This window comes from Pan troglodytes, chromosome 1 (assembly GCF_028858775.2).
Source record: "Pan troglodytes isolate AG18354 chromosome 1, NHGRI_mPanTro3-v2.0_pri, whole genome shotgun sequence".
Lineage (NCBI taxonomy): Eukaryota > Metazoa > Chordata > Mammalia > Primates > Hominidae > Pan > Pan troglodytes.
In genome coordinates, this window is record NC_072398.2 from 98,707,531 (window position 1) to 98,735,211 (window position 27,681).

The window sequence follows — 27,681 nt, forward strand, 5'->3', positions numbered from 1 at the left end:
AATGAATGAAGGCATGAATTCTAAGGATCAAAAGTGAAGCTTTAAAAATGTTAGGCTGGGCTGTGGCATTTTGGGGGCTCACCAAGGCCAAGAACCATATCTTCTTTGAGTCCTGATAGCTAGCTAACAAGGTGGCACTCCTTTCAAAATATGTGAATAAATTCAAGATGGCAAAGTGACGTCAAGCTGTTTAGTTATGGTCCCATCCCACAGCCTGTGAACATCTGCTCAGTGAAGGGGGCAGGGCCGTGGGCCTCAGGGGCCAGGCACTGAAGGAAATACAAGCAGGCTTAGGAGGGTGTGTTTGTCTGTGGTGTGTCTGAAAACGCCAGTGCCCTCCTGGGCTAGGGCACCAAGATCCACTTAAAACACTGCGGGTGAGACATTAGATAGACAATGAGGACACCAAATCCAAGAGGTGTTTACTGTAATGAGTGTTCAGAGGGGTGGGGCAGGGTGGGGTTCCCCCCATCTGACCCTCTAGGGCTCTGGGGTGACTCATTCTTCCTTGGGCTCAGAGGTGGAGCTGATATTTGTTCCTCCAGTTGAGCCCTGCTCCCCCTGGCCCTTGGCGTTCTCAGTGTCTCCAGACACTAGAGCCACGTTCCTCAGATAATTCATGTTGAAGCAGTTGACCTGTTCATCCCCAGGACTCAGGTAACAGCAGAGGGCAGGGTCTCGCCAGAAGTTACGTCGGGGACCACACAGATCATTGATGAAGGTTAATTTCTGATGAATGAGAAAAGTAAAACAGATGATGGGGTGGGGAGGTGGTCCAAGGACAGATGTAGATACTTGGGTGCCAAAGTCCCCCTTTCATCAGCTTCTACTGCTCTCTCCCTCATTCCCCTCCTGGGGCCCAGAGAGAGTGCAAGCCTGCCTTGCACAGCTGGATTCCTTGTGACTGACAGATGTGTACATCTGGAAATGCCAGAAGCTTGTGGCCCGGAGAAGGCATAATAGGAACTTAGAGATGGGGAGCAGGCCAGGTCAGAGTGAAGACTTTTCTGGAACCAAGAAAAAAACACCTCCCCCACTAGTCATTATAACCAAAGGCTGGTTTGAGGTACTAAAGAGAAGGGGTGGCCTGCAGTTCTAGCTCTTTCCCTCCCCTCCCCTGCATTCCTCCGGAGACTAGACTCCACACACTCACCTCCTCCTCTGCACAGCAGGCCTGTTCTGGAAATGGCAGGTCACAGCAGTGGGCAGTCATGTTGTGGATCAGCCCAGGAATATGTTTACTATGTTGGTGTGAAAGGGGCAGGGGTTAGGGTCTTTGGGCATCTTCTGGCATCAGATGGGGTTGGGATATTATGATTTTGCTTTTCCCAAAGGTGTCCCAAAAGGAAGTTTTCGGGAAAGGAAGAGAGTGGGGAAGGACTAGGCAAGACTTACTGCTTGGTGAGAATTCTTTGGTTTCCACAGAGGTGGCCCATGAGGTTGGGGGTGACTCGACTGATGTCAATGGTCAAGATGTCCCGGTCATAGTTGGGGTAAGGAGCCCGACGGGCAAAGCACTCATCCCGAGTAGGGCTGGGAGGGTGGCGGCAACACAAGTGGTGGTGGGTCTTCACAGCATACTCCCGGTCACAGTATTTGTCAAGGGTATCCTCCCACTGTGGACCAGAGAGAGGGAAGTCAGAAGCTGGACACTTGGCCCCTTCTCTCCTGACCATTGACTTCCCTTATCGTCCCTGGCAACTAGATGAGGGGCTCCCAGCCCGAGGGGCCCAAAGGGAATGGCAAAAAAGTAGAGGGTTAGGAGGCAACTGTTGATGTGTGGGCTTGGGAAGGTGGACGGGTGGAAGCCTGGATGAGGTTCCAAGCTGGTGCCGGGAGATGAGCTGGAACAGTGGATGGAGAAGGTCAGGTGAGGCCAGAGCTAGACGGATGGATGGATGGTAGACAGATGCGTGTGTGGATCATGAGTGGAGGAGGCCAGAAGTGTAGTACGAAGCTCAAGATGAACAAACTCAGGTGACAAACACAATGGATGGACGGACAGCCACAAGCAGATGAACGGGTGGACGCACTCACAGCAGGGGGTACATGGATGGATGGACTGGCAGGATCAGAGGTCGAAGATGGGCAGGCAGGCAAACAGGCTCTCGGGGAGGCTGGGACGCCCACTTACGGCCTTCCATGTACAGGTGTGATTGTTCCCCTGGCGGCAGCAGCGCTGGAACTCCCTCTCCAGCTGGATCAGTGCCAGCAGCTCCCTTTGTAGGGGGTCAGTAGCTGGCAGGTTGCGTGGCACAGAGCGGAAGCGCCTCAGGTGGCAGATGTTCTTGATATTGTCCAATGTGGGCACCCCAGGAGGGAAAGGCAGCTCAAGACCCGAGGAAATATCAGGCTGATGGCTGGGGCAGGCCCGGAGCTGGTAGTGTGGCTGGGGAGCTTCCTCCTGGAAGCAGGAGAACCGAGCCTCCCCCTGCCGCGTGCAGCACCAGTGGGGTCGGGTCTTGACCGAGAACTCGGCCTCACAGAATCGGCTCATTGCTTCCTCCCACTAGAGCAAGAGGGGAGGATCAGCCCACTTTCCACATTCCTGCCTTCCTCCCAGGCTCCAGGAAAGGACACTGGGCAGGCAGATAAAAAAGAAACAGTGGTTGTCCTCCGCTCCCCTGGCACATTGGGGAGGCCCAGGGTAGGGCCAGTGAACGGGACCTGAGGTTCCTCTAGACCCAGGCCTAGTGCTCTAACCCTTAAAACACACATACTGTCTGGGGGTTAAAGGACACCCCCCGGCATCAAGAACCCAACCTTACCACAAGTTTGGCACACTCTAGGCGGTTTGTGTGGCTGCGGCAGTGGCAGCAGCGGGAATATCCAATCTCCAGGAAATTGAGGGTCTCACCCTGGCGAGTGAGGTGGGAGTAGCTGGACTGTGGTAGGTTCCAGGGACCATATACCACATGCTGACGGTTAGGAAGGCAGATTTGGTTCAGATTGTCTGGAGAAGGCCGCCCAGGGGGGAAGCCATCCAGCCGGTGGCCCCAGCCCCCTTGAGACCGGTCCTGTTGGCAGTGCTGGGCTGCATTCCAGGACTCAGGTTCTGGATGGCTCTGGTCCCCAAATGGAGCTGGCGTTCCTGGAATGGGGAAAACAGTGGGAAGCGGGGACATGTGAAGGAACCCACAAAGGCTGGATGAGCTGGGAGGATTGAAAGAATCTGGGGTGGAGGAGAAAGGGTTGGGAGGATATAGGGGAAATGAGAAAGAACAATTTGTGGCTCTTCCTTTTAAAATAACTGAAAGGAAAAGAGAAGCGAGGTGTGAAAGGTGTCAGCTCACAGCCTGCCCCCACCTCCTGCTGCTTCTCAAGGCTCGGGCTTCCTGCTCCTCTCCCCAGGGTCCTGAGCACTAAGGCAGGAGGATGGACAGACCAAAGCTGTCACTCACCCTCTCTCGGCATGGATTGGATGATTATCTCCTCCTGATATGGAAGAGGTGGGTCTACTGGGGTAGAAGGAGTAAGCAAAAGCCATGTTGGGATGGCCATCTCTAGCAGAGAAAGCCTGGCTAGTTTACATGCACAAAGAAGAACTCAGCAGAGAAGCAAGTGAAAATAGATGCTATTTTTGCACATCTAATCACATAACTTTCTAAAACAGGTATGTCCTCAATTTTACAGATGAAGAAACAAAGGCTTGGAGAAGTATGTAACTTACCCAAGGTTATACAACTGGTGAGTGGCAGAGCCCACCGTCTTGTCTGCCCCGAAGCCCATGCTCTGGGGGAAGGCCATGAGGTAAAGGTGGGTAAAGAAGAGAGGGAGCTGCTTACCTTCCTTCTGTTCATTGGGGTGCTGGAGAGAGGGCAGCTCTTTTTGGAGGGGGACAGCTTCCTGAGGGAGAGGGGGACCCACTGCAAGATAGGGGTGAGGGCACCAAGGAGCAGGGATCAGCCTGGTGTCAACAGGATCCATAGTGGGATAGAGGTGAGGGAGGGTGGGCAAGCGCTCACCTTCCTTTTCAGCAGGGAGTTGGGCAGGTAGCAGCTTTTCCTGTTGGAGAGGGGTGGCCTCCTGAGAGGGAGGGGGCTGCACTATAGAAGGGGGAATGTGTGAGCAGCCCACCCTTTCGCCTAGCCAGGGCTGGGAGTGGGGGCGAGGGCCTCTTCCCTCCTTCCCACCTGAAAAGTGGGATATAGGCCAGATTAGAAACCTGGAGGGTCACTGAGGAGGGCATGGGGTGGTGACCTTACCTTGACTCTGTCCCTCAAAGGGAGGGCCATGCTGAGAGGAGTCAGGGTGATCCATGGGGAGGCTTCGGGATAGGGGTGGGGAGGGGGGAGCTGCGTAGCCAACTAGAAGCAAGAGGGGAGACATCAGAGCCCACAGTGCCTCCTGGAGTCCCAATCCCATGCTGCTCCCCCAAACTCTTACCTTCTTGAAAGTGCTCTGGCCTCAGCTGCCTCTGTCCTGTAGCCGTGAAGCCTGGAGGGAAGAAGGGCAAGTCAGGGGCCACTGGGAGGGCCTTCCCTGGACTTCAGCAAGGGATGGGGAGGCTGTGGAGATCAAGAGTGTAGGCCAGACAAGCAAGACACGAGATGCCCCTCTGTATTCACCTGCCCCGTGTCCCCTAATCCTCTCCCAGCCCCAACACACCTAGACATGACCAGCTGGGTTCTGAGAAAGCCTGTGGCGGTCTGATAGCTCCACCTCTACTGGCTCAGAGGTTGGGCCTAAAGGGAGTATGGCATACGGGATTGGGGAGGGAGGCCCTCATTTCCTCTGCCAGCTTCTTTCCCTCAGGGCTGTGGGTTGTCCTCCCCAGTCTCTGCTGGGATGCGTCTCTAGCTTTCAGAGGAAAAAGTCTGGACCTTGAGCTGGTTGGAGCCTACCCAATCCACCTCCTCCACCCACCCTGCTACTCCAGGCCCTTGAAACATCTTTAGGCCTTTGGTTAAGGAGGCTTCCTGAAGGTTGAGTGCTTCCCCTTCAGCCAGTCTCAGCTCTGCCTTAGTTTAGGTCTCAATTTAGGGCCTGGGGGACTGGGACAGGCACAGGGAAGGGTCACTTGTAGGTGATCTGCAGACACAAAAGACCAGGAGCTGGGAAGAATGATGGCATGTGGCTTCACAGAGAAGTGGACAGATTTGCTGACATCCTCAGCAGCTTCCTGCAGGAGTGCCCTGGGTGGTTTTTTTCCTTTTCTTTTCCTTTTTTTCTTAGTTTCCACCCACAGCATTGAGGGGTTCCTGTTTTGTTCAGGCATCAAAGCAGATAAAGAATGTGTTTGTGCTGGATGGAGGGTGGGTCTGTGGACGGACACCCCTCAACTCCTCTAATCAGACAGGGAGTCAGTCAGGCTTGCTGGGCCAGCAATCCGGTTTTGAGCAGCCTGGGGGCCCCTTTTCCCTCCCTTGCCTCTCCCACCAGCCACCTCCCTACATCCTCATCAGCAGGAGACCCTCACTCTGTGAACCCACCCCCCACTCAGTTGTCTATTTGACTGGGATTCTGTGTTTCTTGGCAGCAGTTTCTAGGAACCCCTCTCCTTCTGTGCCCCTGCTCTCTGCCTCCTTGGTTAAAGGCTCCACTGGCCTAGGCCCACTTTGGGCCTGCTCAGAAAAGGGAAGCCAAACGGAGAATCACTCTGCTAGTGATGAGCCGTCTGGGATGCCTGGACCCAGACCCCTGCCATGCAAGCCCAGACCCCCTCCTAAGTGCTGATCCCCCAACTCACCTCCCTCAGAGGCAGCAGAAGCAACAGCCAAATAGGTCAAGACCAAGGCTGCTCTGGCTGTGGTCCCCATCCTGGGGCAACTGACCACTGGACACTCAGAGGTGGGTCCTCTCAGGCAAGTCTGGATGTGAAGGGCCGGCCACTGAAGCTTGTCTGGTGGCTGTTACGGTTGTGAGCTTCAGGACCAGCTCTTCTTTTATAATTGTCTGGTGTGATCTCCCGCCCTCCTCAGCTTCCTGCCATGACTCAGTCCCAGCTGCTCCTCCTCTGGAAGCCACTCCTCCCAAAGTCACCCTGAAGCCTCCTCAGAGGATTGAGAAGAATGGGACTGATTAGAGGAGAACATTCTTATGAACTTCAAGAGAAACTGATTCAGAGAATCAAGGAGCAAGAGGTGTTTGAGCCCCTAGTTTGTGCCTCAGTTTCTCCATCTACATGCTGCCTTCTGTGGAGAGGGGATCTGCCAACTCATGAACTGGGGTTGGGGAAACAGGGCACAAAGGAGTTTACAGCGGGGAGCAGGAAACCTATCCAAGGGATCTCCCCTACCAGTGTGAGGTCTGGACTGTCCCTTTTCAATTTCCCTAACTCTCTGGGACAAAAAAGAGGGAGACAAAGTGGAACATCCTTTTATCCCACCTCTCCAGAGTCAGAGATGAAGACATATGACCAGCAGCTTCCAGTTTGTATTTATTTATTTATTTAGAGACAGAGTCTCGCTCTGTCGCCTAGGGGAGTGCAGTGGCGCAATCTCAGCTCACTGCAACCTCCACCTCCCGGGTTCAAGCGATTCTCCTGCCTCAGCCTCCTGAGTAGCTGGGACTACAGGCGTGTGCCACCATGCCCGGCTAATTTTTTGTATTTTTAGTAGAGACAGGGTTTCACCGTGTTAGCCAGGGTGGTCTTGATCTCCTGACCTCATGATCTGTCCGCCTCAGCCTCCCAGAGTGCTGGGATTACAGGCATGAGCCACTGCGCCTGGCCAATTTATTTTTTTTTGTAGTTTCATTCTCCTCACACCCAAACAGCTACAGCTTCCCTCCTTTTGTGGGGTCCCCAAACCAAGTCTCTTTTCAGGAGAGCAGACATGTGCCTCCACACAGTTCTGAAGTTCTGGGGGCTCCACACTGTCAGCTGGGTTGGGGTCTCCCATGTGAGGGAGGCTGATGGCACTCGCAGGTTTTTGCCTCATCTATGTACAAAGGCTCAGAAAATTTCTTCGGCATTTGGGACCCTCGTGTTCTGTAGCTCCACCAGTCGCTGCACAGCCTCAGGCAAGTCCCACTCCCCAAGGCGACGATTATCTCGAGTCCGAATGTTCACTGTTCTCTTACTTTGCTCTTTCTGGCCAACCACTGCAGGTAGAGGAAGTTTGGGAACCTCAGGGCAAATTCACCCACATGGAACAGTTTCTTTTGCTCTGCAGAAACTTGAGAGACCTAAATCTTTAGGAAGGGTGGGAGCAGAGCCCAGATATGGTTCACAGAAAGGAAGTATTCAGCTGTGTCTGCTAATACTAAATGACCAGTCCTGCTCATCCTGAGGAGACAAGGAAGTGCTTCAGTCCCCGCAGGCCTTATCACTTCTGGTCAAGAGCCCCAGGGTCAGAGACATAAGAGTCAAGCAGAGAAAGACAAACACTGAGAACCCCACAGAGAGAAAGTGTGTGTGTGTGTGTGTGTGTGTGTGTGTGTGTGTGTGTGTCAGAGACATTAGAGTCAAGCAGAGAAAGACAAACACTGAGAACCCCACAGAGAGAAACTGTGTGTGTGTGTGTGTCTGAAGGGGGTATTAGAGCAAATGGAAGGTGGCAGGAGTGGTGTGGCCTTCACACTGCCCCGCCTCCCCCCAACCACTCTGACCCTTAGAACAGTTTCCTCTCATCAGTCCCACTCTGGCTCTTGGTGTCTGTTAGGGCTGGATTCACAGAGTGAGGGGCCTCTGCTGAGGAGGATGTATGCAGGGGCTGACTGGGCGGTAAGGGAGGGAAAGGGGCCATGTACAAGTCCCTGGGATTGCAGCACAGCTTGCTCTGGGTGCTTGTGGGGAGAGTGGGGTGTGCAAAACTCAAGAATCAGGTAATCTGGCTGAGGAGTTTCTGCTCCTCGCCTTTGAGATAGAGCCCTGAACCCTGGAAAATGAAAAAGGGAGCATGGCAGTGCCAGAATTTTCTCCCTAAGGCCTTTCTCCTCATCCCTTAGGGCTGATTCCATCTAGGTCTAAAATAAACAAGGGCAATTAACGCTGTATTAACCCTCCCGTCCCTTTCTCTCTGATGCTCCCTTGGTTAATTAACCTAACAGACACCAACAGCTAGAGTGGAGTTAAAAAGAGGAAAACTATTTTGAGTGTCAGAAGTGGTTATGGGGAGGGCAGGGCAATGTGAAGGAACACAGGGCCCAAATGAGTCAGGTGTCCTGAATCCTGGCTCCTACCTGCTCAGGTAATGAGCCCCAATTAACCCAAATGTGCATTACCAGACTTGGTAAACTTAACAGCAAGAATGCAGACGGCAGGTGGGAGAACATTGGCTCTGAGGTTCAGCTTACCAAACTGAAAATTGTAGTGGGCAAGCTGGGCCCGGCGGATTCTCCGGCTGAGGGTCAGTCCAGAGTCTGCATCCAGGTCACTGACCAGTCCGGCAGCCCGCAGGCTCTGCTGTGCCTGCAACAGAGGTTTGGTGACAGGAAGTTAATTTACTGGAAAGTTAAGGAGCTAGAACAGTCTGATGCTCTTTTCCCTCAATGCCCCCATCTGTTCCTCCTTTCCCTGCCTCGGGGCTCTCCACTTCTCACCAGCAACCTCTCCTCATTTCATCTCCACATTGAGGCCTCCTCCCCATTCATCCCCAACCCCACAACCTTTCTGCCTCCTACTGGAGATGACCCCCCAGTTATTCCGTGGACTTTGCCTTCTAGCCACTGCTCTACCCAACCAGCTGTTTGACTCTGGTACCATCCATATCCTCAATTCTCTCTAGAAAGGAAAAATAAAACTGTGTACTCAATCCCAGTTTTGTGCCAAGTGCTCTTTTGGTGGCTTTCAACATTTGTTAATTTGTTTAATTTTCATACATCTCTACAAGGTAGGCATTAGTCACATTTTTTAGATACAGGATTTCCAGCATCTAGGACAGCAGCCACTCGAGCCCAGTCTTGTGGCTGCGAGGGCTGTGCTCCTTCCTCTACCACCCCTGCGGCCTCCTCCTGCCCACTGCAGGGCACCAGACTCTCTACTGGACCTGCTTCTGCCCCCTCCCTTACCTCAACTCCTTACCTCTTTGGCGTATTCCTCTTGCTCACTCCCCACAGGGATGACCACCACCTGGAACGGGGACAGCCACAGTGGCCTGGTAGGGAAAGAACAGATGATGGCAAATTAGTCACTCTGGCTCTGGCCAGAAGTGTGCTTGTATGGAGCAGACTTGAGAAGGAAAGAGGCTGGCATATGAAGGGGGACAGGATCTGGAGCATAACTATCCGGTTTGGGGCCAGAACAGAAATCCAGGTCAGAGGTCTCACCATTTCCCCCCGCAGCTTTCTGCCAGCACTCCCAACAGTCTTTCCACAGAACCGAGCACTGCTCGGTGAATGAGGACTGGACGCTCCAGGGCACCCGCCTGCCTTGAAAGGAAAAAGGGGGGGTGGATGGAATGGTGGAAGTATCACGAATTGTGTACCCAAGATCACCTTCCAGTTTTTAAGAAATATTCAGCTCTGGCAGGAGAGGGTGTGGAGGGTTTAGTTTTTAGGGCCAAAGGCAGAAGGACTTATTCCATGCACTGTCAAGGGAAAAGAGGATAGGGCAAGGTTTTATACCCCTTATACTGGAGGTCAAATCTCAGGGGCAGTTGGAAGTCAAGCTGAATTGTCCCACACTGATGTGGCCGGCCCAGGGCATCGTGGAGGTGCACGTCAATCTACAGGAAACAGATGGGAAGGCACGAGATAAGCCAGAAGCACTATCCAGAACCACTATCCTCCATTACCTGTGCCATCCCACCCTTTAACCTACCCTCATCCCGGGCTACTACCTTCATCATGTCACCTAGCTCTATCATACGCTACCCCTCCACTTCACTCTACTCAACTCACTCTGGCAGTAGTTCTCAGCAGCTCTCTCCATCTAATAATGGTGTTATAATATTACCTGATGTCCACACCCTGGCCTCTCAATTCCTTGAGCTCCTCATCTCAGAGATCTTCACCACCACCCATCTATGGCTACACCCTTTATCCTGTCATCTCCCCCAATGGCTGTACCTCTGAAACTGTCCATCAGACACCCTACTCTGATTACTGTCTCTTGGTCAGCCAGCTCTGACAATTATTCCTTTTTTTTTTTTTTTTGAGACAGAGTCTCACTCTGTCACCCTGACAGGAATACAGTGGCACGATTTCAGCTCACTGCAGCCTCCGCCTCCCGGGTTCAAGCGACTCTCCTGCCTCAGCCTCCTGAGTAGCTGGGACTACAGGTACATGCCACCATGCCCAGCTAACATATATATATATGTATGTGTGTGTATATGTGTGTGTGTGTATATATACACACACATATACATACACATATATATACACACATATATACATATATACACATATGTACACATACATATATACACATATACACACACACATATATACACATATACACACATATATACACACATATATATACACACACATATATACACACACACACACACACACATATATATATACACATATATGTGTATTTTTTTTTTTTCAGTAGGGATGGGGTTTCACCATGTTGGCCAGGCTGGTCTCAAACTCCTGATCTCAAGTGATCTGCCCACTTCGGCCTCCCAAAGTGCTGGGATTATGGGTGTGAGCCACCACACCCGGCCATGACAATTATTCCTATTAATGGCACTTCAACCCACCGGTTCTTTAACTCCTCTTTTTCTCTCCCATCCTCAGGCCCCTCCCACCTTTGTTTCTTATCCCATGAAGCTGTACCATTTTCCCTAGTTCCCTTTGTACCATTCATTGTTCTTCTGCACCTTAGCCTCCTACATCTTTGGCCCTGCAAGAGAACTGCTCAGTGCTGCCCAATATGTCACAAACCACACAGATGCAAATGCAGAGATTGATGCCACCATGGAAGTCAGTATTTCGAGATTCAGGTGGTCCCTGTCTGCTGCCAGCAATCCTTTGGATTGCCCTAATAAGCTCTATGCTCTGTTCTCCTCAGGGATTTTCCAGCTTTTTGCTCTCTCTTTTTATAGCAGTATCTGAGCCAGCAACTTATTAGACTGATTCAACATAATACACACTTTATGACTGTTATCTCTGTAACCTTAAGCACATTGTTTAACCTCTCTCAATTCTTTTCTTAGTAATAAAGATATTTTATTTGCCTACTGTTATTGCTGAAATAAATCAGAAGACACACTTTCATTACTGTTAATATTTTAATTTACTAACTACTTAGTGAAGCAGGTAAATAAATACCATATGCTGGAATAAACACTTGGGACATAAAAATGAGAATACACATGTTACCTGAATAAAAGACCCCAACACAGTCAACAGCAACTTTGAGTACTCAAAAGATTTTAGCCAGGCAAGGCACATGGCCCACTCCTGTAATCCCAGCACTTTGGGAGGCCGAGGTAGGTGGACCACCTGAGGTCAGGAGTTCGAGACCAGCCTGGCCAACACGGTGAAATGCCATCTACTAAAAAAGGGAATACAAAAATTAGCTGGTGTGGTAGCGGGTGCCTGTAATCCCAGCTACTGGGGAGGCTGAGGCAGGAGAATCGCTTGAACCCAGGAGGTGGAGGTTGTGGTGAGCCGAGATTGTGCCACTCCACTCCAGCCTGGCGACAGAGTAAAACTCCGCCTCAAAAAAAAAAAAAAAATTAGCTGGGCGTGGTGGTGCACACCTGTCCCAGATACTCGGGAGGCTGAGGCAAGAGAATCGCTTGAACCTGGGAGGTGGAGGTTGCAGTGAGCCAAGATCTGCCACTGCACTTCAGTCTGGCAACGGAGCAAGAGTCTGTCTCGGGGAAAAAAACAAAAACGAAAAAAACGCTGGGCAAGATGGCTCATGCCTGTAATAATCCCACCACTTTGGGAAGCCAAGGCGAGCAGATCACCTGAGGTTGGGAGTTCAAGACCAGCCTGGCCAACATGGTGAAATCCCATCTCTACTAAAAATACAAAAATTAGCCGGGCGTGGTGGTACATGCCTGTAATCCCAGCTACTCGGGAGGCTGGGGCAGGAGAATCGCTTGAACCTGGCAGGCAGGGGTTGCAGTGAGCCGAGATTGCGCCACTGCACTCCAACCTGGGCGACAGAGCAAAATTCGGTCTCAAAAAAATATATAAAAATAAATAAATAAAACAAAACAAACAAAAAAAAAGATTTTAGCTATATAACAGTTTTTGAGTAATTTCCTTTCTCTATCTTTTTATTTATTTATTTTATTGAGACAGGGTTTTGTTCTGTTACCCAAGCTGGAGTGCGGTGCCTTGATCATAGCTCATGCAGCCTCAAAATCCTGGGCTCAAGTGATCCTCCCACCTCAGCCTCCTGAGTAGCTGGGACTACAGGTGCCCACCATCACATCCAGCTAATTTTAAAATTTGTTTTAAATTTTTTGTAGAGACGGCCGGGCGCAGTGGCTCATGCCTGTAATCCCAGCACTTTGGTAGGCCGAGGCGGGCAGATCATGAGGTCAGCAGATCAAGACCATCCTGGCTAACACGGTGAAACCCCATATCTACTAAAAAAAAAAAAAAAGAAAAAAATTAGCCAGGCATGGTGATGGGTGCCTGCCTATAGTCCCAGCTACTCGGGAGGCTGAGGCAGGAGAATGGCGTGAATCCAGGAGGTGGAGCTTGCAGTGAGCCGAGATCGAGCCACTGCACTCCAGCCTGGGCAGCAGAGCGAGACATAGTCTCAGAAAAAAAAAAAAAAAAAAAATTTTTTTTGTAGAGACGAGGTCTTATTATGATGCCCTCTTACTATGTTGCCCAGGCTGGTATCAAACTCCTGGATTCAAGTGATCCTCTCAGCTCAGCCTCCCTAAGTGCTGGGATTACAAGAGGGGGCCACTGCACACAGCCTTTTCTTCATATCTTCAGCCCCCTCACTGACAACTCTCCTCTTCTCCACTCTCATTTCAGCAAATGATCCTGCCTCATGAAGAATTCAGATAATTGATACCATGGGATGGGAAGAGCCTCAACTTCCTGTTACCATGCCTACAAACTTCCTTGCATCTACCTTCAGCCTTTCCTTCCACCCTGGATACAATGGCAATGGTGATCCTTTCTATGAAGGCTTCTCAATCCTACCTTAAACCTCTCCAGGAACTTCCCTTTACAACAACTTCTCCCTCCAAATAGACTTCCTCTCATTATAGCATTTATTTTATTTTTCATTTTATTATTATTTTTTTGAGATGGAGCCTCACTGTCGCCCAGGCTGGAGTGCAGTGGTGCGACCTCGGCTCACTGCAACCTCTGCCTCCTGGGTTTACAGGTGCCTGTCACCACGCTGGGCTAATTTTTGTATTTTTAGTAGAGACAGGGTCTCAAACCCCTGATCTCAGGTGATCCACCTGCCTCAGCCTCCCAAAGTGCTGGGATTATAGGCGTGAGCCACGCCCCCGGCCTGTTTTATTTTTACTTTTTGGGATGGAGTCTTGCTCTGTTGCCCAGGCTAGGGTGCAGTGGTGTGATCTTGGCTCACTGCAACTTCCCAGGTTCAGCGATTCTCCTGCCTCAGGCTACTGAGTAGCTGGGACTACAGGTGTGTCCTAACACCTCACCCGGCCAATTTTTATATTTTTAGTAGAGATGGGGTTTCGCCACGTTGGCCAGGCTGGTCTTGAACTCCTGACCTCAAGTGATCCACCCACGTCGGCCTCCCAAAGTGCTGGGATTACAGGCGTGAGCCACCACACAGGCCTCATTTATTCATCTTCTAACTCCACCCTCAGGCCCTACTTTACTGAAAATGGTCCTTTGAAATCCAGCAGCCTTTTTACTAAATCCAGTGGACACTTTTCAGTCCTTTTTTCCCCTTGACTTCTTTTTTTTTTGAGAAAGGGTCTCACTCTATCACCCAGGCTGGAGTGCAGTGGGGCGCAATCTCGGCTCACTGCAGCCTCTACCTCCTGGGATCAGGTGATCCTCCCATCTCAGCCTGCTGGGTAGCTGGGACCACAGGCACAAGCTACTGCACCCAGCTAATTTTTTTTTTTTTTTTTTGGTAGACACAGGGTCTCCCTGTGTTGCCCAGATTGGTCTGCCATGTGTTTTCATCCTTATCCCCAGCCTCTGCCTACACTGTTCCCTCCTGAAACACACCTTTACTTGGCCAACACTCACCTTTCAGATTGGGAAGTGATTCCTGCAGGACACCTTTTGTAACCTCCCCGAGTAATGCTAACCCCAGCTAACGTGCTCTCTTGGTACCTACACAGCACAGATCTCGCAGCACTGATATGGCCTATTTACCTTCAGCAGCCCTCACTAGATTGTAGATGCCAAGAGGGCAGAAAGTATATTGTTTTTCTTTATATCCTACGTAAGTTTAAAAATATTTCTTTGTGGCCGGGCGCGGTGGCTCACGCCTGTAATCCCAGCACTTTGGGAGGCCGAGGGGGGTGGATTGCCTGAGGTCAGGAGTTCGAGACCAGTCTGGCCAACATGGCGAAACCCCATCTCTATTAAAAATACAAAAAAATTAGCCGGGTGTGGTGGTGTACACCTGTAATCCCAGCTACTCGGGAGGCTGAGGCAGGGGAATTGCTTGAACCAGGGAGCTGGAGGTTGCAGTGAGCTGAGATCACGCCACTGCATTCTAGCCTGGGTGACAGAGTGAGACTGTCTCAAAAAAAAAAAATTCTTTGTATCTATTAAATATTTACTAAAACAAAGCAAAAAATAAATAAATACAACACTAACCAGGGTCCCAAGCTTACCTTAGGTCCATAGAAGGCACCATCTCCAGAGTTGAGGTCCCAGGGTTCTCCAAATTCCTTCAGGGCCTGTTTAAGGACCTTTGAAGGAATGAGACAAGAGTGGAATACATCATCTTAGACTTCAAAAGCAACACATCCGGTCAGTCCCCAACAAATGACCCACTCACCAGATGCCTCTGAGAACCTTGATTACTGTACTCTCCACTCCTTCCCACCAGAGAGTGGTTTATCTGCCTCTATTTCTCTACCTCCTACTCACCTGTTCGGCCTGGTCCCAAAGGCAAGGGTCCCCCAGGAAGCCAGATGGCCGGGTGGACAGTGCCAGGCGGAAGGAGAAGCCAAGAACGGCATAGACGGAACGGAGGAAATCGAGACAGCTTTGGATCTCTGCTTCCAGCTAGGGGCAGGAAATAAGGGTCAGTGAGCTGTGAGCCCGCTAGAGATCAGGGATGCTGGCAGTTTGAGGAAAACAAAGGGCAAAAACAGAGAGGAAGCAGAAGCAAGCTAGGGGTAGAATGTAGCTGAATTATAGTACATACAGGGGGCAAATAAAGATCAGGGGTTTGCAGGTTCATAGGGAGAAAGAAAGGTGGTTTAGAAAAGCTTTGGTGGAGCCAGGGAAAGGCCACCTGATCTGTTGTACAGAAGATGTGAGCGTCATCCTGCTGGAAGCACCGCAGTCGGGTCAGTCCCCCCAGACCACCAGAGGCTTCGGCCCGGTGTAGAGCCCCAAAGTCAGCTAGTCGCAGGGGCAGTTCCCGCCAGGATCTGGGCCGGTGGGCGAACATCAGGCTGAGGTTGGGGTGCAGAGGGGTCAGGGCCATAGGGAGGACTAGCCCCCGAAGACTGCTCCTCCACCCAATCTGCTTGCCTACTTTCTCTGCACCATCTGCTATAACCCTCTCCAGCCTCAGCACATCCTCCCACTGAGTCCTATCAATCCCACTCATCACAGTCTGAGCCCTGAGGTTCAAAAGTGGATTTCTCAGTAACACAATAACAGACATCGTTTACCATTTCCCTGTTCTGTGATGGTCACTGAGCTGAAGGAGAAGCCTTAGATAGCAACTTTAAGGAGACTGAGACCTAAAGAGGTAAAATGAGTTTCCCAAATTTACATGGTTAGCTAGGGGGAAGACTGTAGGCTCAAATCGGTGTCCCAATACTCTTTCCAAGGTGCTTTCTTTTTTTTTTTTTGAGATGGAGTCTCGCTGTGTCACCCAGGCTGGAGTGCAGTGGCGCGATCTCGGCTCACTGCAAGCTCCACCTCCTGGGTTCACGCCATTCGCCTGCCTCAGCCTCCCGAGTAGCTGGGACTACAGGCGCCCGCCACCGTGCCCGGCTAATTTTTTGTATTTTTAGTAGAGACAGGGTTTCTCCATGTTGGTCAGGCTGGTCTCAAACTCCCGACCTCAGGTGATCCACCCGCCTCGGCCTCCCAAAGTGTTGGGATTACAGGCATGAGCCACCGTGCCCGGCCCCAAGGTGCTTTCTATTATTTAATATTTAGCAACCTGATTGTAACCCTAGCTCCCAGCTTACCAGTGTGCAGGGCAGTTCATAGGCTTGAGGGCGAGTGTATCTGTGATATGCCTGGTAGAATCGTCACTCTGGGAGCTGGGAGGCCTGTCAGAGCCTGGGGGCTGCACGGCAAACATGTCTTCCTGATAATGCTCCCAGTGCCCTGACTGTTCCCAGAGCTTCGTAGAAAACAGTGTGGGAGTTTTCACCTCGGAGAAACCACGATGGGCATACTCAGCCTGGAGAGGAGGGTACAGACATGGAAGGTCAGAGTAATTGGAAGGAAAGCAGGTAGGGTGTCAGCTGTGTGATCTTCCTGGGCCCTCAGGCCATGCTGATTGCAACCACAACCTATTAAATACCAGGTCCCATCTCTATGCTCCCCAACTGCAGACCACAAAATTGTAGTATTAAAGGTCACCAGCACTTTCAATATTTATGTTTATGATTCCAAACCAGCCCCCCCGCCTTTTTTTTTCTCTTCAAGACGGAGTCTCACTGTATCACACAGGCTGGAGTGCAGTGGCTCAATCTCAGTTCACTGCAACCTCCCCTTCCTGGGTTCAAGGGATTCTCCTGCCTCAGCCTCCCCAGTAGCTGGGACTACAGGCGCAGCCACCACACTGGCTAATTTTTTGTATTTGTTTTAGTAGAGACAGGGTTTTGCCATGTTGGCCAGGCTGGTCTCGAACTCCTGACCTCAGATGATCTGCACGGCTCAGCCTCCGAAAGTGCTAGGATTATAGATGTGAGCCACTGTGCCCGGCCCCAACCCCCATCTTTTAACACAAACACCTTAGCTTCTTCTAGTCCCTCAGCCCCTCCCTGGTCTTCTTTCCTCTAGACCTGGGTCCCCTTACCCTGATAAACGCCACTAGTGCATTATACACCCTTGTCCCTCGTGGCAGGAAGAAGCAGCTCCCAGGGCTCAGTTCATGGAAGAAGAAGAGCTCCTGTTCCTGGGGTCAGGAATAGCAATATTGGGTCACTTCAAGGGCAAGGAGGTGGCTTTGGAACTCAGAACAACTGACGGAGCTGCTCAGTCTGTGTGACTGAATCTGCTCCCAATTTCATAATCAGGTTCTGTCATCTCTCTCCAACCCTTATCACCATCCCTCCCTATCTTCCCAATCCCTGTACCTTCCCAATGCGCCGGTGGTCCCGCAATTCTGCTTCCTCCCTCCATGCTTCCCAGGCCCTCAGCAATTCTGTTGTGGGGAAGGAAATCCCTGACACTCTCTGCAGTGTCTCTGGGGCCCCTGAAGACCTCCATAAGGATGATGAGTTCTGTGTGAGGACATAGGGGATCAAAGGAAAGATGAGGACTGAAGGCCCCCAACCTTTTTCAAGACTCATATGATACTCTCAGTGTTAAGTGTCACAGGTATGCCTCTTGACAACAATCCCACCAGTAGGATGAACACCTCCATCCTCTAGACACCCTTCTTCTAGATTAAAGTGTTGAAATTGCCTGACTCTTAATTCCTACATACAACCTGGTCAGGCCTAACCTTACCTTGCCTTCTCTTTTTCTCCCCATTCTCATTACCCCTTTACTTAGTTCCTTCCCATTCTAATCAATGACTGCTTAGAGGAATAACCATAAGCTCTGGTCAAATGTCAGTCTATTCCTCCATTTATCAATATCCTATACAGCTGCTAGAAAAGTCAGTCTTCTATACCATATCCCATTCCTGGCCACATGAAATCCAAAAGCCTCTGCCTGCTCTCTCCTTTAACAGTACTAATGAGCCGGGCGCGGTGGCTCACGCCTGTAATCCCAGCACTTTGGGAGGCCGAGGCGGGCGGATCACGAGGTCAGGAGATCGAGACCATCCTGGCTAACATGGTGAAACCCCGTCTCTACTAAAAATACAAAAGATTAGCTGGGTGTGGTGGTGGGTGCCTGTAGTCGCAGCTACTCGGGAGGCTGAGGCAGGACAATGGCATGAACCCGGAAGGTGGAGCTAGCAGTGAGTCGCGATCGCACCACTGCACTCCAGCCTGGGCGACAGAGCAAGACTCCATCTCAAAAAATAACAAACAAACAAACAAACAAACAAGTACTAATGAGAGGCCGGGCGCAGTGGCTCACACCTGTAATCCCAGCACTTTGGGGGGCTGAGGTGGGTGGATCACAAGGTCAAGAGTTCAAGACCAGCCTGACCAACATGGTGAAACCTTGTCTGTACTAAAAATACAAAAATTAGCCAGGTGTGGTGGCACGTGCCTGTAACCCAGCTACTCAGGAGGCTGAGGCAGAAGAATTGCTTGAACCTGGCAGGCAGAGGTTGCAGTGAGCCGAGATCGGGCCACTGCACTCCAGCCTGGGCAACAGAGCAAGACTCTGTCTCAAAAAAATAAAAATGAAATAAAATAAAACTGTTAAACAGTACTAATGAGAAACAGTTTATACGTGTGTGTGTGTGTATATATACATCTGTCACCCAGGCTGGAGTGCAGTGGCGCGATCTCGGCTCACTGCAAGCTCCGCCTCCCAGGTTCACGCCATTCTCCTGCCTCAGCCTCCCAAGTAGCTGGGACTACAGGCCACCACCACCACACTCGACTAATTTTTTTTTCTTTTTTTTTTTTTTTCTTTTTTTGAGACGGAGTCTTGCTGTCGCCCGGGCTGGAGTGCAGTGGCGTGATCTTGGCTCACTGCAGGCTCCACCCCCCAGGGTTCACGCCATTCTCCTGCCTCAGCCTCCCAGGTAGCTGGGACTACAAGCGCCCGCCACCTCGCCCAGCTAATTTTTTGTATTTTTAGTAGACAGGGTTTCACCGTGTCAGCCAGGATGGTCTCGATCTCCTGACCTCATGATCCGCCTGCCTCAGCCTCCCAAAGTGATGGGATTACAGGCGTGAGCCACCGTGCCCGGCCACACCCGACTAATTTTTTGTATTTTTAGTAGAGACGGGGTTTCACTGTGTTAGCCAGGATGGTCTTGATCTCTGGACCTCGTGATTCACTTGCCTCAGCCTCCCAAAGTGTTAGGATTACAGGCGTGAGCCACCACGCCCAGCCCCTATATGTATATTTTTTGAAACAGAGTCTCACTCTGTTGCCCAGGCTGGAGTGCAGTGGTGCAATCTTGGCTCACTGCAACCTCTGCCTCCCAGTTCAAGCAATTCTCCTGCCTCAGCCTCCTGAGTAGCTGGGACTACAGGTGCATGCCACCACGCCCAGCTAATTTTTTATTTTTAGTAGTGACAAGGTTTCACCATGTTGGCCAGGCTGGTCTTGAACTCCTGAGCTCAAGTGATCCGCCCAACTTGGCCTCCCAAAGTGTTGGGATTACACGTGTGAACCACTGCACCTGGCCGACAGTCTATATTTTACAGCACTTTTTAACTTTTCCTTTTTCCTGCATTAGTTGGTTTTCATTATCTTTTTTTTTTTTTTTTTTTTTTTGAGATATTGTCTCGCTCCGTGGCCCAGGCTGGAATGCAGTGGCACAATCTCAGCTCACTGCAACCTCTGCCTCCTGGCAGAGTTCAAGTGACTGTCCTGCCTCAGCCTTCTTCATAGCTGGGATTACAGGTGTAGGCCAGCACACCCAGCTAATTTGTGTATTTTTAGTAGAGACAGGGTTTCACCATGTTGGCCAGGCTGGTCTCGAACTCCTGACCTCAAGTGATCCGCCTGCCTCACCCTCCCCAAAGTGCTGGGATTACAGGTGTGAGCCACCATGCCTGGCCTGGTTTTCATTATCTTTATGAGGTGAATTTACTGGTAGGACAAAAAGGAATAGCCTCATTTTATAGATGGGGAAAATAAGATTTACCCAAGGCCACCGCGCCACGGGGTTTTGCCATGTTGGCCAGGCTGATCTCAAGTGATCCACCCACCTTGGCCTCCCAAAGTGCTGGGATTATAGGCATAAGCCACCATGCCCAGTCTAAGTTCAGAGCTTTTTGCTCTACACATCTGCATTTCCCCTTGCTCCCTTGTAACTCATCCCATTCCATCTAGTAACTCATCTTGTCCAGAACAGTATTTTCTTTTCTTTCTTTTTTTTTGAGACGGAGTTTTGCTCTTGTTGCCCAGGCTAGAGTGCAATGGCACGATCTTGGATCACCACAACCTCCACCTCCCAGGTTCAAGTGATTCTCCTGCCTCAGCCTCACAAGTAGCTGGGATTACAGGCATGTGCCACCACGCCCAGTTAATTTTGTATTTTTAGTAGAGACAGGGTTTCTCCATGTTGGTCAGGCCGGTCTCGAGCTCCCAACCTCAGGTGGTCCACCCACCTCGGCTTCCCAAAGTGCTGGGATTATAGGCGTGAGCCACCATGCAGAACGGTATTTTCATAAAAAGCATGCCCTTCACTAAAGGTATTCTCCCTGTGCCTGTCAAATGGTGTTCATCTTCCTCCTGGACCACGCCCCCTCTCTCTACAACCCTTCCCTGTATAACCCATCCAGCTTGCTCACACCCTCCTGCTCCACCCCTCCACCCCCCTTAATACTGACATCATATTACAGCATCTGAATTGGCTTCTGGGCCCTAGCAGGCTGTCCAGTGTGTGCCATCAAACTGGGGTTTTTAGAATGTGGGGACAAAGTTTCTTTCTCCTGTATTCCCCGCTCAGCTTATGAGAGTAAAGAAAGGGCTTACAGGGCCAGGCTCAGTGGCTCATGCCTGTAATCCCAGCACTTTGGGAGGCTGAGAAGGGAAGATCACTTGAGATCACCCTGGCCAACATGGTGAAACCCTGTCTCTACTAAAAATACAAAAAGTAGCTGGGCATGGTGGTGCACACCTATTATCCCAGCTACTCGGGAGGCTGAAGCAGGAGAATTGCTTGAATCCAGGAGGCAAAGCTTGCAGTGAGCCAAGATCGCGCCACTGCACTCCAGCCAGGGCGACCGAGAAACTTGGTCTCAAAAAAAAAAAAGGGGGTGCCGACAGAAAGTATCACCTTCCGATTCTCCTGCTCATCCCAGTGAAAATAGGAATTTTTTTTTTTTTTTTTTTTTTGAGATGGACTCTCGCTCTGTTGCCCAGGCTGGAGTGCAGTAGTGCAATCTCGGCTCACTACAACCTCCGCCTCCCAGGTTCAGGCAACTCTCCTGTCTCAGCCTCCCGAGCAGCTAGGACTACAGGTGTGCGCCACCACACCCAGCCAATTTTTGTATTTTTAGTAGAGACGGGGTTTCACCATATTGGCCAGGCTGGTCTCAAACTCCTGACTTTATGATCCATCTGCCTCAGCCTCCCAAAGTGCTGGGATTACAGGCGTGAGCCACCATGCCCGGCTCAAAATAGGAATCTTAACCTAACTCTGTCCCACAACTGACCGATAGCAGCTTCAGTCCTCCAATCTGTCCAGTATGCCGAAGGTGGGGGCCCTGGCAAAGGTCAACCAATGTGCCACACCTAGGAGAAAGAAGAGGCCAGTTAGTGATTTTCAGAATCTTCAGCTTCTAGCTTTCTCCCTCTCATGGTCTTTAGCTGACAGAAGAGGTGAAGAGAAAGGAACTGTCCTACTGAGAGAGGGCAATGGCAGATAAAAATCAATTCCCCGGCAGGGCGCGGTGGCTCATGTCTATAATCCCAGAACTTTGGGAGGCCAAGGTGGGTGGATCACGTGGTCAGGAGTTCGAGACCAGCCTGGACAATATGGTGAAACCCCGTCTCTACTAAAAATATAAAAATTAGCCAGGCATGGTGGTGCACGCCTGTAGTTCCAGCTACTCGGGAGGCTGAGGCAGAAGAATTGTTTGAACCCGGGAGGCAGAGATGCAGTGAGCCGAGATCGCGCCACTGCATTCCAGCCTGGGTGACAGAACAAGACGTCATCTCAAAAAAAAAAAAAAAAAAAACTAGCCAGGCATGGTGGCACATGCCTGTAATCCCAGCCACTCTGGAGGCTAAGGCAGGAGAATCACTTGAACCCAGGAGGCGGAGGTTGCAGTGAGCCGAGATCGTGCTACCGCACTCCAGCCTGGGAGACAGACCAAGACTCCGTCTCAAAAAAAGAAAAAAAAAAAATCAATTCCCATTCCCATTTCTTTTTCTGGAGCAACACAAATTACCTTCTATCTTTTTTCCCTTATCGCATTTCTGGCCTTCTTCAATGCTTCCCCACCTCTCTGTTTGCCTTACTCTTGACAACTCTTACCCATATACTGTTGCTGTTGGACCTGTCACTTTCTCCTCAATCAAGTGAAGCTTAAAGGGGTTATCCTGGAAAAAGGTAGAAGGGAGATTGAAGAAAAGTGTTTATTCCCACAAAGATGTCCTGGAAGAGCCACCTCTTCCCTCCACCCCACCTTGAACAACTGGCGAAGCTGATCCCGTGAAGCCTCTAGCCTCCGGAAGGGTCGAGCAGCAGCTGTAAGTTCCTGGCAAATCCGCTCCAAAACAGGCAGCTCTGAGCCCCGGATTGTCCTGGAAAGAGGAGAATTGGTTGGGTTGCATCCTATGAGGTGCATCAATCACCTGGGTGACAAACCTGTTGGCTAGCGGGTAAGGTCCTGTCCTTCAAGAGAAATCTAGAGTTATAGGCAAAGACAGACAAACTCAGAGAAAATATAAATAGGAAATCAGGTAACAGATATTACAGCTGGAGAAAAAGCTCTATGCATGAAGTTAAAAGTTGAATGCAGGAAATCTGGATAGACAAAGTTAGAACAATAGTAATGAGGGCGATTAAGTAAAACTTGAATTTATGAAAGCTAACAAGTAACAAAGTAAGTTGTTTCTTCTTTTTCTTTTTGTTTTTTTTTGAGAGAGTGTCTTGCTGTGTCACACAAGTTGGCTGCAGTGGTTAAGATCATGGCTCACCACAGCCTCAACCTCCCAAGCTCAAGTGATCCTTCCACCTCAGCCTCCCAAGTAGCTGGGACTACACGTGCACCAGCCAAGAAGGTAAATTTCAAGCAAAGTTAGAAGAGGGACATGGACTAGCACAGAAGGAGATACTAATGTCATAGTTGAGACCTAGAGAAACCCTTCTCCTCCAGCTTCCTCATCCAAATGGAGCATGCCCAAGGCCCCTGAAAAGAGCCTCAGAAACCATCCCAGAATCATTCTCCTCCTTCCTTTCATTACTCACCTCTCCTTTCCCAGGAAGAAATCATGGTAAAAGCCATATTCTGTACTTGGACCTCTGCAGAGAACAGCACCTAGGAATTGTTCAGCTGCTGCCCCCAGGACATGGGTGCTGGAGTGCCAGAACACCTGGGTTCACAAAAAAGGGGTTCACAAGTTCATAAACTTCTCCCTTAACCCCTAGATCTCTGAGCTCTTCCTCACAAAAGCTGGTAGGAAAGCCGGTATGGTTCTTCTAGGAATAACTACCACAAAATGGGGATCCTAGATTTTGGGGGTGACCACTAAAAAGTAACAAGCTTTAAAAAAAAGGCTGGGCACAGCAGCTCATGCCTGTAACCCAAACACTTCAGGAGGTCAAGGCAGGCGGATCATCTGAGGTCAGGAGTTCGAGACCAGTCTGGCCAACATGGTGAAACCCTGTCTCTGCTAAAACATACAAAACTAGCCAGGCATGGTGGCGTGTGTCTGTAATCCCAGCTACTCAGGAGGCTGAGGCAGGAGAATCACTTGAACCCGGGAGGTGGAAGTTGCAGTGAACCAAGATCGCGCCACTGCACTCCAGCCTGGGTGACAGAGTGAGACTCCATCTCAAAAAAAAAAGACTGAATAGAAAAGAAAGAAGGCCAGTATTTTTTCTTCTTTCAGTGCATAGAAGCTCCAGCCCCACCCCTCAATCCTTGGTGCTTCCCAGTTCCAAAGCATAGAAGCTGGAGGCCAGTCAATCTTCTGCTGCTCCTGTAAGCTTTTAGGGCTTCAGAATAATTTTTCTTTTTCTTTTTTTTTGAGACGGAGTCTCGCTCTGTCGCCCAGGCTAGAGTGCAATGACGCGATCTCAGCTCACTGCAACCTCCGCCTCCAGGGTTCAAGCAATTCTTCTGCCTCAGCCTCTCAATTAGCTGGGATGACAAGTGCTCACCACCACGCCCAGCTAATTTTTGTATTTTTAGTAGAGACGGGGTTTCTACTATGTTGGCCAGGCTGGTCTTGAACTCTTGACCTCAGATGATCCACCTGCCTCGGCCTCCCAAAGTGCTGGGATTACAGGCGTGAGCTACTGTGCCTGGCCAGAATAAGCTATCTTCTTAACACAGTGGTTACTTAGGTCTCTGTTTGGTCTTTTAGTCCTATTTTTTTCTGTCCCAACGAATCTAGTGCGATATATTCCTCTTGGATTTGGTCACTATTTACACATAGATGGCAGGAGAACTCTATTTTTCTGGATCCTAATAGGCAAGGTCTGTGCTACCTGAGCTGACATGAAGAAGACAAGGTGGGGAGGTGACCAGGTTGTTTGCTCAGCTGTATAAGCCATGTTAGAATTGAATATACACTACAGATGACTTATAATGTACGTGCTCAAGAGTTGAGGGGGCTGAATTTACATATTTATCCTTTCGTTTTTCAACATATCATCTCTCTCCCTTTCACTAGCACAAATGTTTGCTTAATAGATTGAAGCTAAGTTAAAAACTTTCACCATAAGTTTCCTAACCAGAAATAGTCAAGACAGTCTGTGGTAGGTCTCCCTCCCAACTGCAAATGGAGAAACTGCGGCAAAAGAATAAAATGTTAGAATTTCCTGCTTCAATATCTCTTGGTTTAGTAGTCACTGTATTCCTGATAAGAAAGAAACTTACTGCTTTCCCCTCTGGGGAATCGAATGTCAGAAATCTGAGGTCAGAATCTGTCTCCAAGGGCCGCTCCAGATCATAAGGTTCTCCATTCACTTGAGCAGCCACTGCAGTATCTGCCAGTGTTGAACTTCAGCAGTGGAAGGTGGGGATGAAGAAAAAGACAGGGTTACAAGGCACAAAAAGGGAAATATCACATGTTCTGATTCCTATATGAGAGTTTAAAAAGTTGATCTCACAGTGGTAGAGAATAGAGTGATAGTTACCAGAGGCTGGAAAGGATGGGGGAGGGGAGATGAAGAGGTTGGCTAATGGGTACAAAAATAGAGTTAGACAGAAGGAATATGCTCTAATGTTCCATAGCAGAGTTGGGTGAATACAGTTAATAATAATTTATTGTATATTTCAAAATAGCTAGAAGATTTGAAATAGTCCCAACACAAAGAAATGATAAATGTTTGGGGTAACAGATATCCTGAACACCCTGATTTGATCATTACATATTGTATGCATATATCAAAATATCACATATATCCATTCATATGTTCAATTATTATGTATCAATTATTAAAAAGTAAATTAATGATTTAAAACAGACAGGGTTACAATCCACAGTGGGGAGAAAGTTGCTCATCTCTCAGCAACTGTAAACTTGCAAAGGTGAAATGAGTTACCAGAGCAACAGAAGCTTTCATTTCTTTCCCCAATGAAAGGACAGAGACTCTGATGCAGAAACTAATACAGATAAAACAAATCTCAGGCCGGGTTTGGTGGCTCATGCCTGTAATCCCAGCACTTCGGGAGGCTGAGATGGAAGGATCGCTTGAGCCCAGGAGTTCAAGACTAGCCTGGGCAACATGGAGAGACCCCGTCTGTATAAAAGAACAACAACAAAAAACAAAAACAAAATCTTCAGGAAAGGCTATCTTAATGGGGATGGAACAGAAACAAGCAGACCAAGTTTTCTTCCCCTGCTCAAGTGAAGAGAAAGTAAAGGGGCAGAAGGATAATCCTGGTAGTTACAGGATGGACCTGTTACCTGATCTGCCGGGCTAGTTGGTAGGGGGTTGTGTTCCATGCCACAGCATCAATTTTCTGGCCTCCAGGAAGTGATATCTTAATAGTCCGGGGTTCCTTCTGTGCCATGCTTGCTAATCTCTTTACCTGAGCAGCCCATAGCTCCTCAAAAAGGCCAAGCCGCTCTGCCAACCAGCGTGGAGGGGTCGACACAACTGCCTGGAGGGAAAGATATATTAGCAGGTAACACACGTCCCATCATTCTTTCTTAGAATTGCAGATGATGGCACTTTGGGATGGTTAAGTGGACTTCGTCCGAATTCCTACTTTTTAAGGGGATTGGGTGATACAAGACCCTAGGCTGGGGGTCCTTCGAGCTCAGAGACCCCCAGACCGCTAACTCGAGAATTAGATAACGAGTTTAGATACGAATCCTTTTCTGGGGACTCGGAGGACCAGGGAGAGGAGGAGTGGCGTGAGGCTGGGTTAACATAAAAATTTGGGGGCTTCGGCTGGGCTAAGTCTGATGCGGATCGGAGCTTTGGGGGTGTCTCACGCACCGTGTGTAGCCTGCAAGCCTGTAAACCTTGGAGCCGGAGACACCGCCACCTCTGATACAGGGCCATGTTCCTTCACTCCAGTGCCTACATCCTCAAACAGATTATCGCCGCTTCTCCTCCACGTAATTCTTCATTGGCTTCTGGTCCAACAAAGTCCGTGTCTATTGGTTACTACAGCTGCCACTCTAGTCTGGCACCACCTCCAGGAACTCCGAAGAGGTACACCCTACACAGCACCAGCAGCGGTGTGAGTGGTTCCGGCTGACCGGAAGACCGAAAATGTAACACACCCTCGCTATCCCCCAGACCCGTGGCGTTTCAGCTGAAACCCAAAAATAGCAATTAGGCGTCCTGTGGCTTTGAGGACAAGGGCAGGTGAACTTTTGAGGGCGAGAGTGGGAGAAAACCAGACAGGAAATGGTAGTAATTTCCCTTTAACTATACATTTTATTTTACGTGGTCCTTACAGCAAGTAGCAAAACTTAAGAGCATAGACTGGGGAACCAGACAGACCTAGTGTAAATTCTGGATCTGCCATTAACTATGTAATTTTGGGAAAATTATTTAACTTCTCATATTTATTTAATAGAGACCGGGGGCGGGAGGGGGGGGGGCGCGGGTCTCACTATGTTGGCCAGGGTAGTCTCGAACTCCTGGCCTCAAGCAATCCCTCCCCTCCCCCCCACCAAACTGCCACCGCGCTCCGGCCTCCCAGAGTTCTGGAATTACAGGCATGAGCCACCTTGCCTGACCTATTTAATTTCTCTAAGCCTCAATTTTCTCAACTATAAAATGAGAATAGTGTTACTCCCAATTGTTGAGTTAAATTTTATGTAAATCGTCTAGTGTGGCCCATGGTTTTTTGGTAATGGGCAAAAGCAACAAGAAGCTATTATGATAAATGAGTGTAACAGTTTTATTTTTTAATTTTGAGACAAGGTCTCACCGTTGCCCAGGCTGGAGTGCAGGGGTACAATCATGGCTCACTGCAGTCTCGACCTCCTGGGCTCAACTGACCACCTCAGCCTCTGGAGTAACCACTTTAAAGCTGGAGCAAAGATGGCCGCGCGCAGTGGCTCACGCTGTAATCCCAGCACTTTGGGAGGCCGAGGCAGGTGGATCACCTGAGGTCAGGAGTTCTAGACCAGCCTGGCCAACATGGTGAAACCCCGTCTCTACTAAAAATACAAAAATTAGCTGGGCGTGGTGGTGGGCACCTGTAATCCCAGCTACTTGGGAGG

The 27,681-nt window shown here is 49.9% G+C and overlaps 2 protein-coding genes across 5 annotated transcripts; both read right to left on the bottom strand.

Annotated features, from left to right (window-relative positions):
- Positions 1-405: 405 nt before the first annotated feature.
- On the bottom strand, positions 406-5,860 carry ECM1 (extracellular matrix protein 1). Its single transcript, NM_001246589.1, has 10 exons — positions 5,690-5,860; positions 4,387-4,437; positions 4,206-4,307; positions 3,966-4,046; positions 3,786-3,866; positions 2,769-3,091; positions 2,135-2,509; positions 1,396-1,616; positions 1,154-1,241; positions 406-729 (listed from the first exon to the last, which is right to left on the bottom strand). The coding sequence occupies exons 1-10, from the start codon at positions 5,757-5,759 to the stop codon at positions 499-501; spliced, it is 1,623 nt and encodes a 540-aa protein (NP_001233518.1). The 5' UTR covers positions 5,760-5,860; the 3' UTR covers positions 406-498.
- Positions 5,861-6,360: 500 nt separating this feature from the next.
- TARS2 (threonyl-tRNA synthetase 2, mitochondrial) lies at positions 6,361-26,650 on the bottom strand. 4 transcript variants are annotated; one of them, NM_001280341.1, is given in 18 exon segments: positions 6,361-7,044; positions 8,239-8,353; positions 8,966-9,038; positions 9,211-9,312; positions 9,508-9,608; positions 14,649-14,726; positions 14,908-15,045; positions 15,278-15,440; positions 16,191-16,408; positions 17,030-17,128; positions 17,310-17,456; positions 21,474-21,552; positions 22,298-22,362; positions 22,449-22,566; positions 23,234-23,358; positions 24,870-24,993; positions 25,903-26,099; positions 26,441-26,513. In NM_001280341.1, coding segments are annotated over 18 exon segments (2,157 nt in total). In that variant the 5' UTR covers positions 26,507-26,513; the 3' UTR covers positions 6,361-6,895.
- Between the last annotated feature and the right edge of the window lie 1,031 nt (positions 26,651-27,681).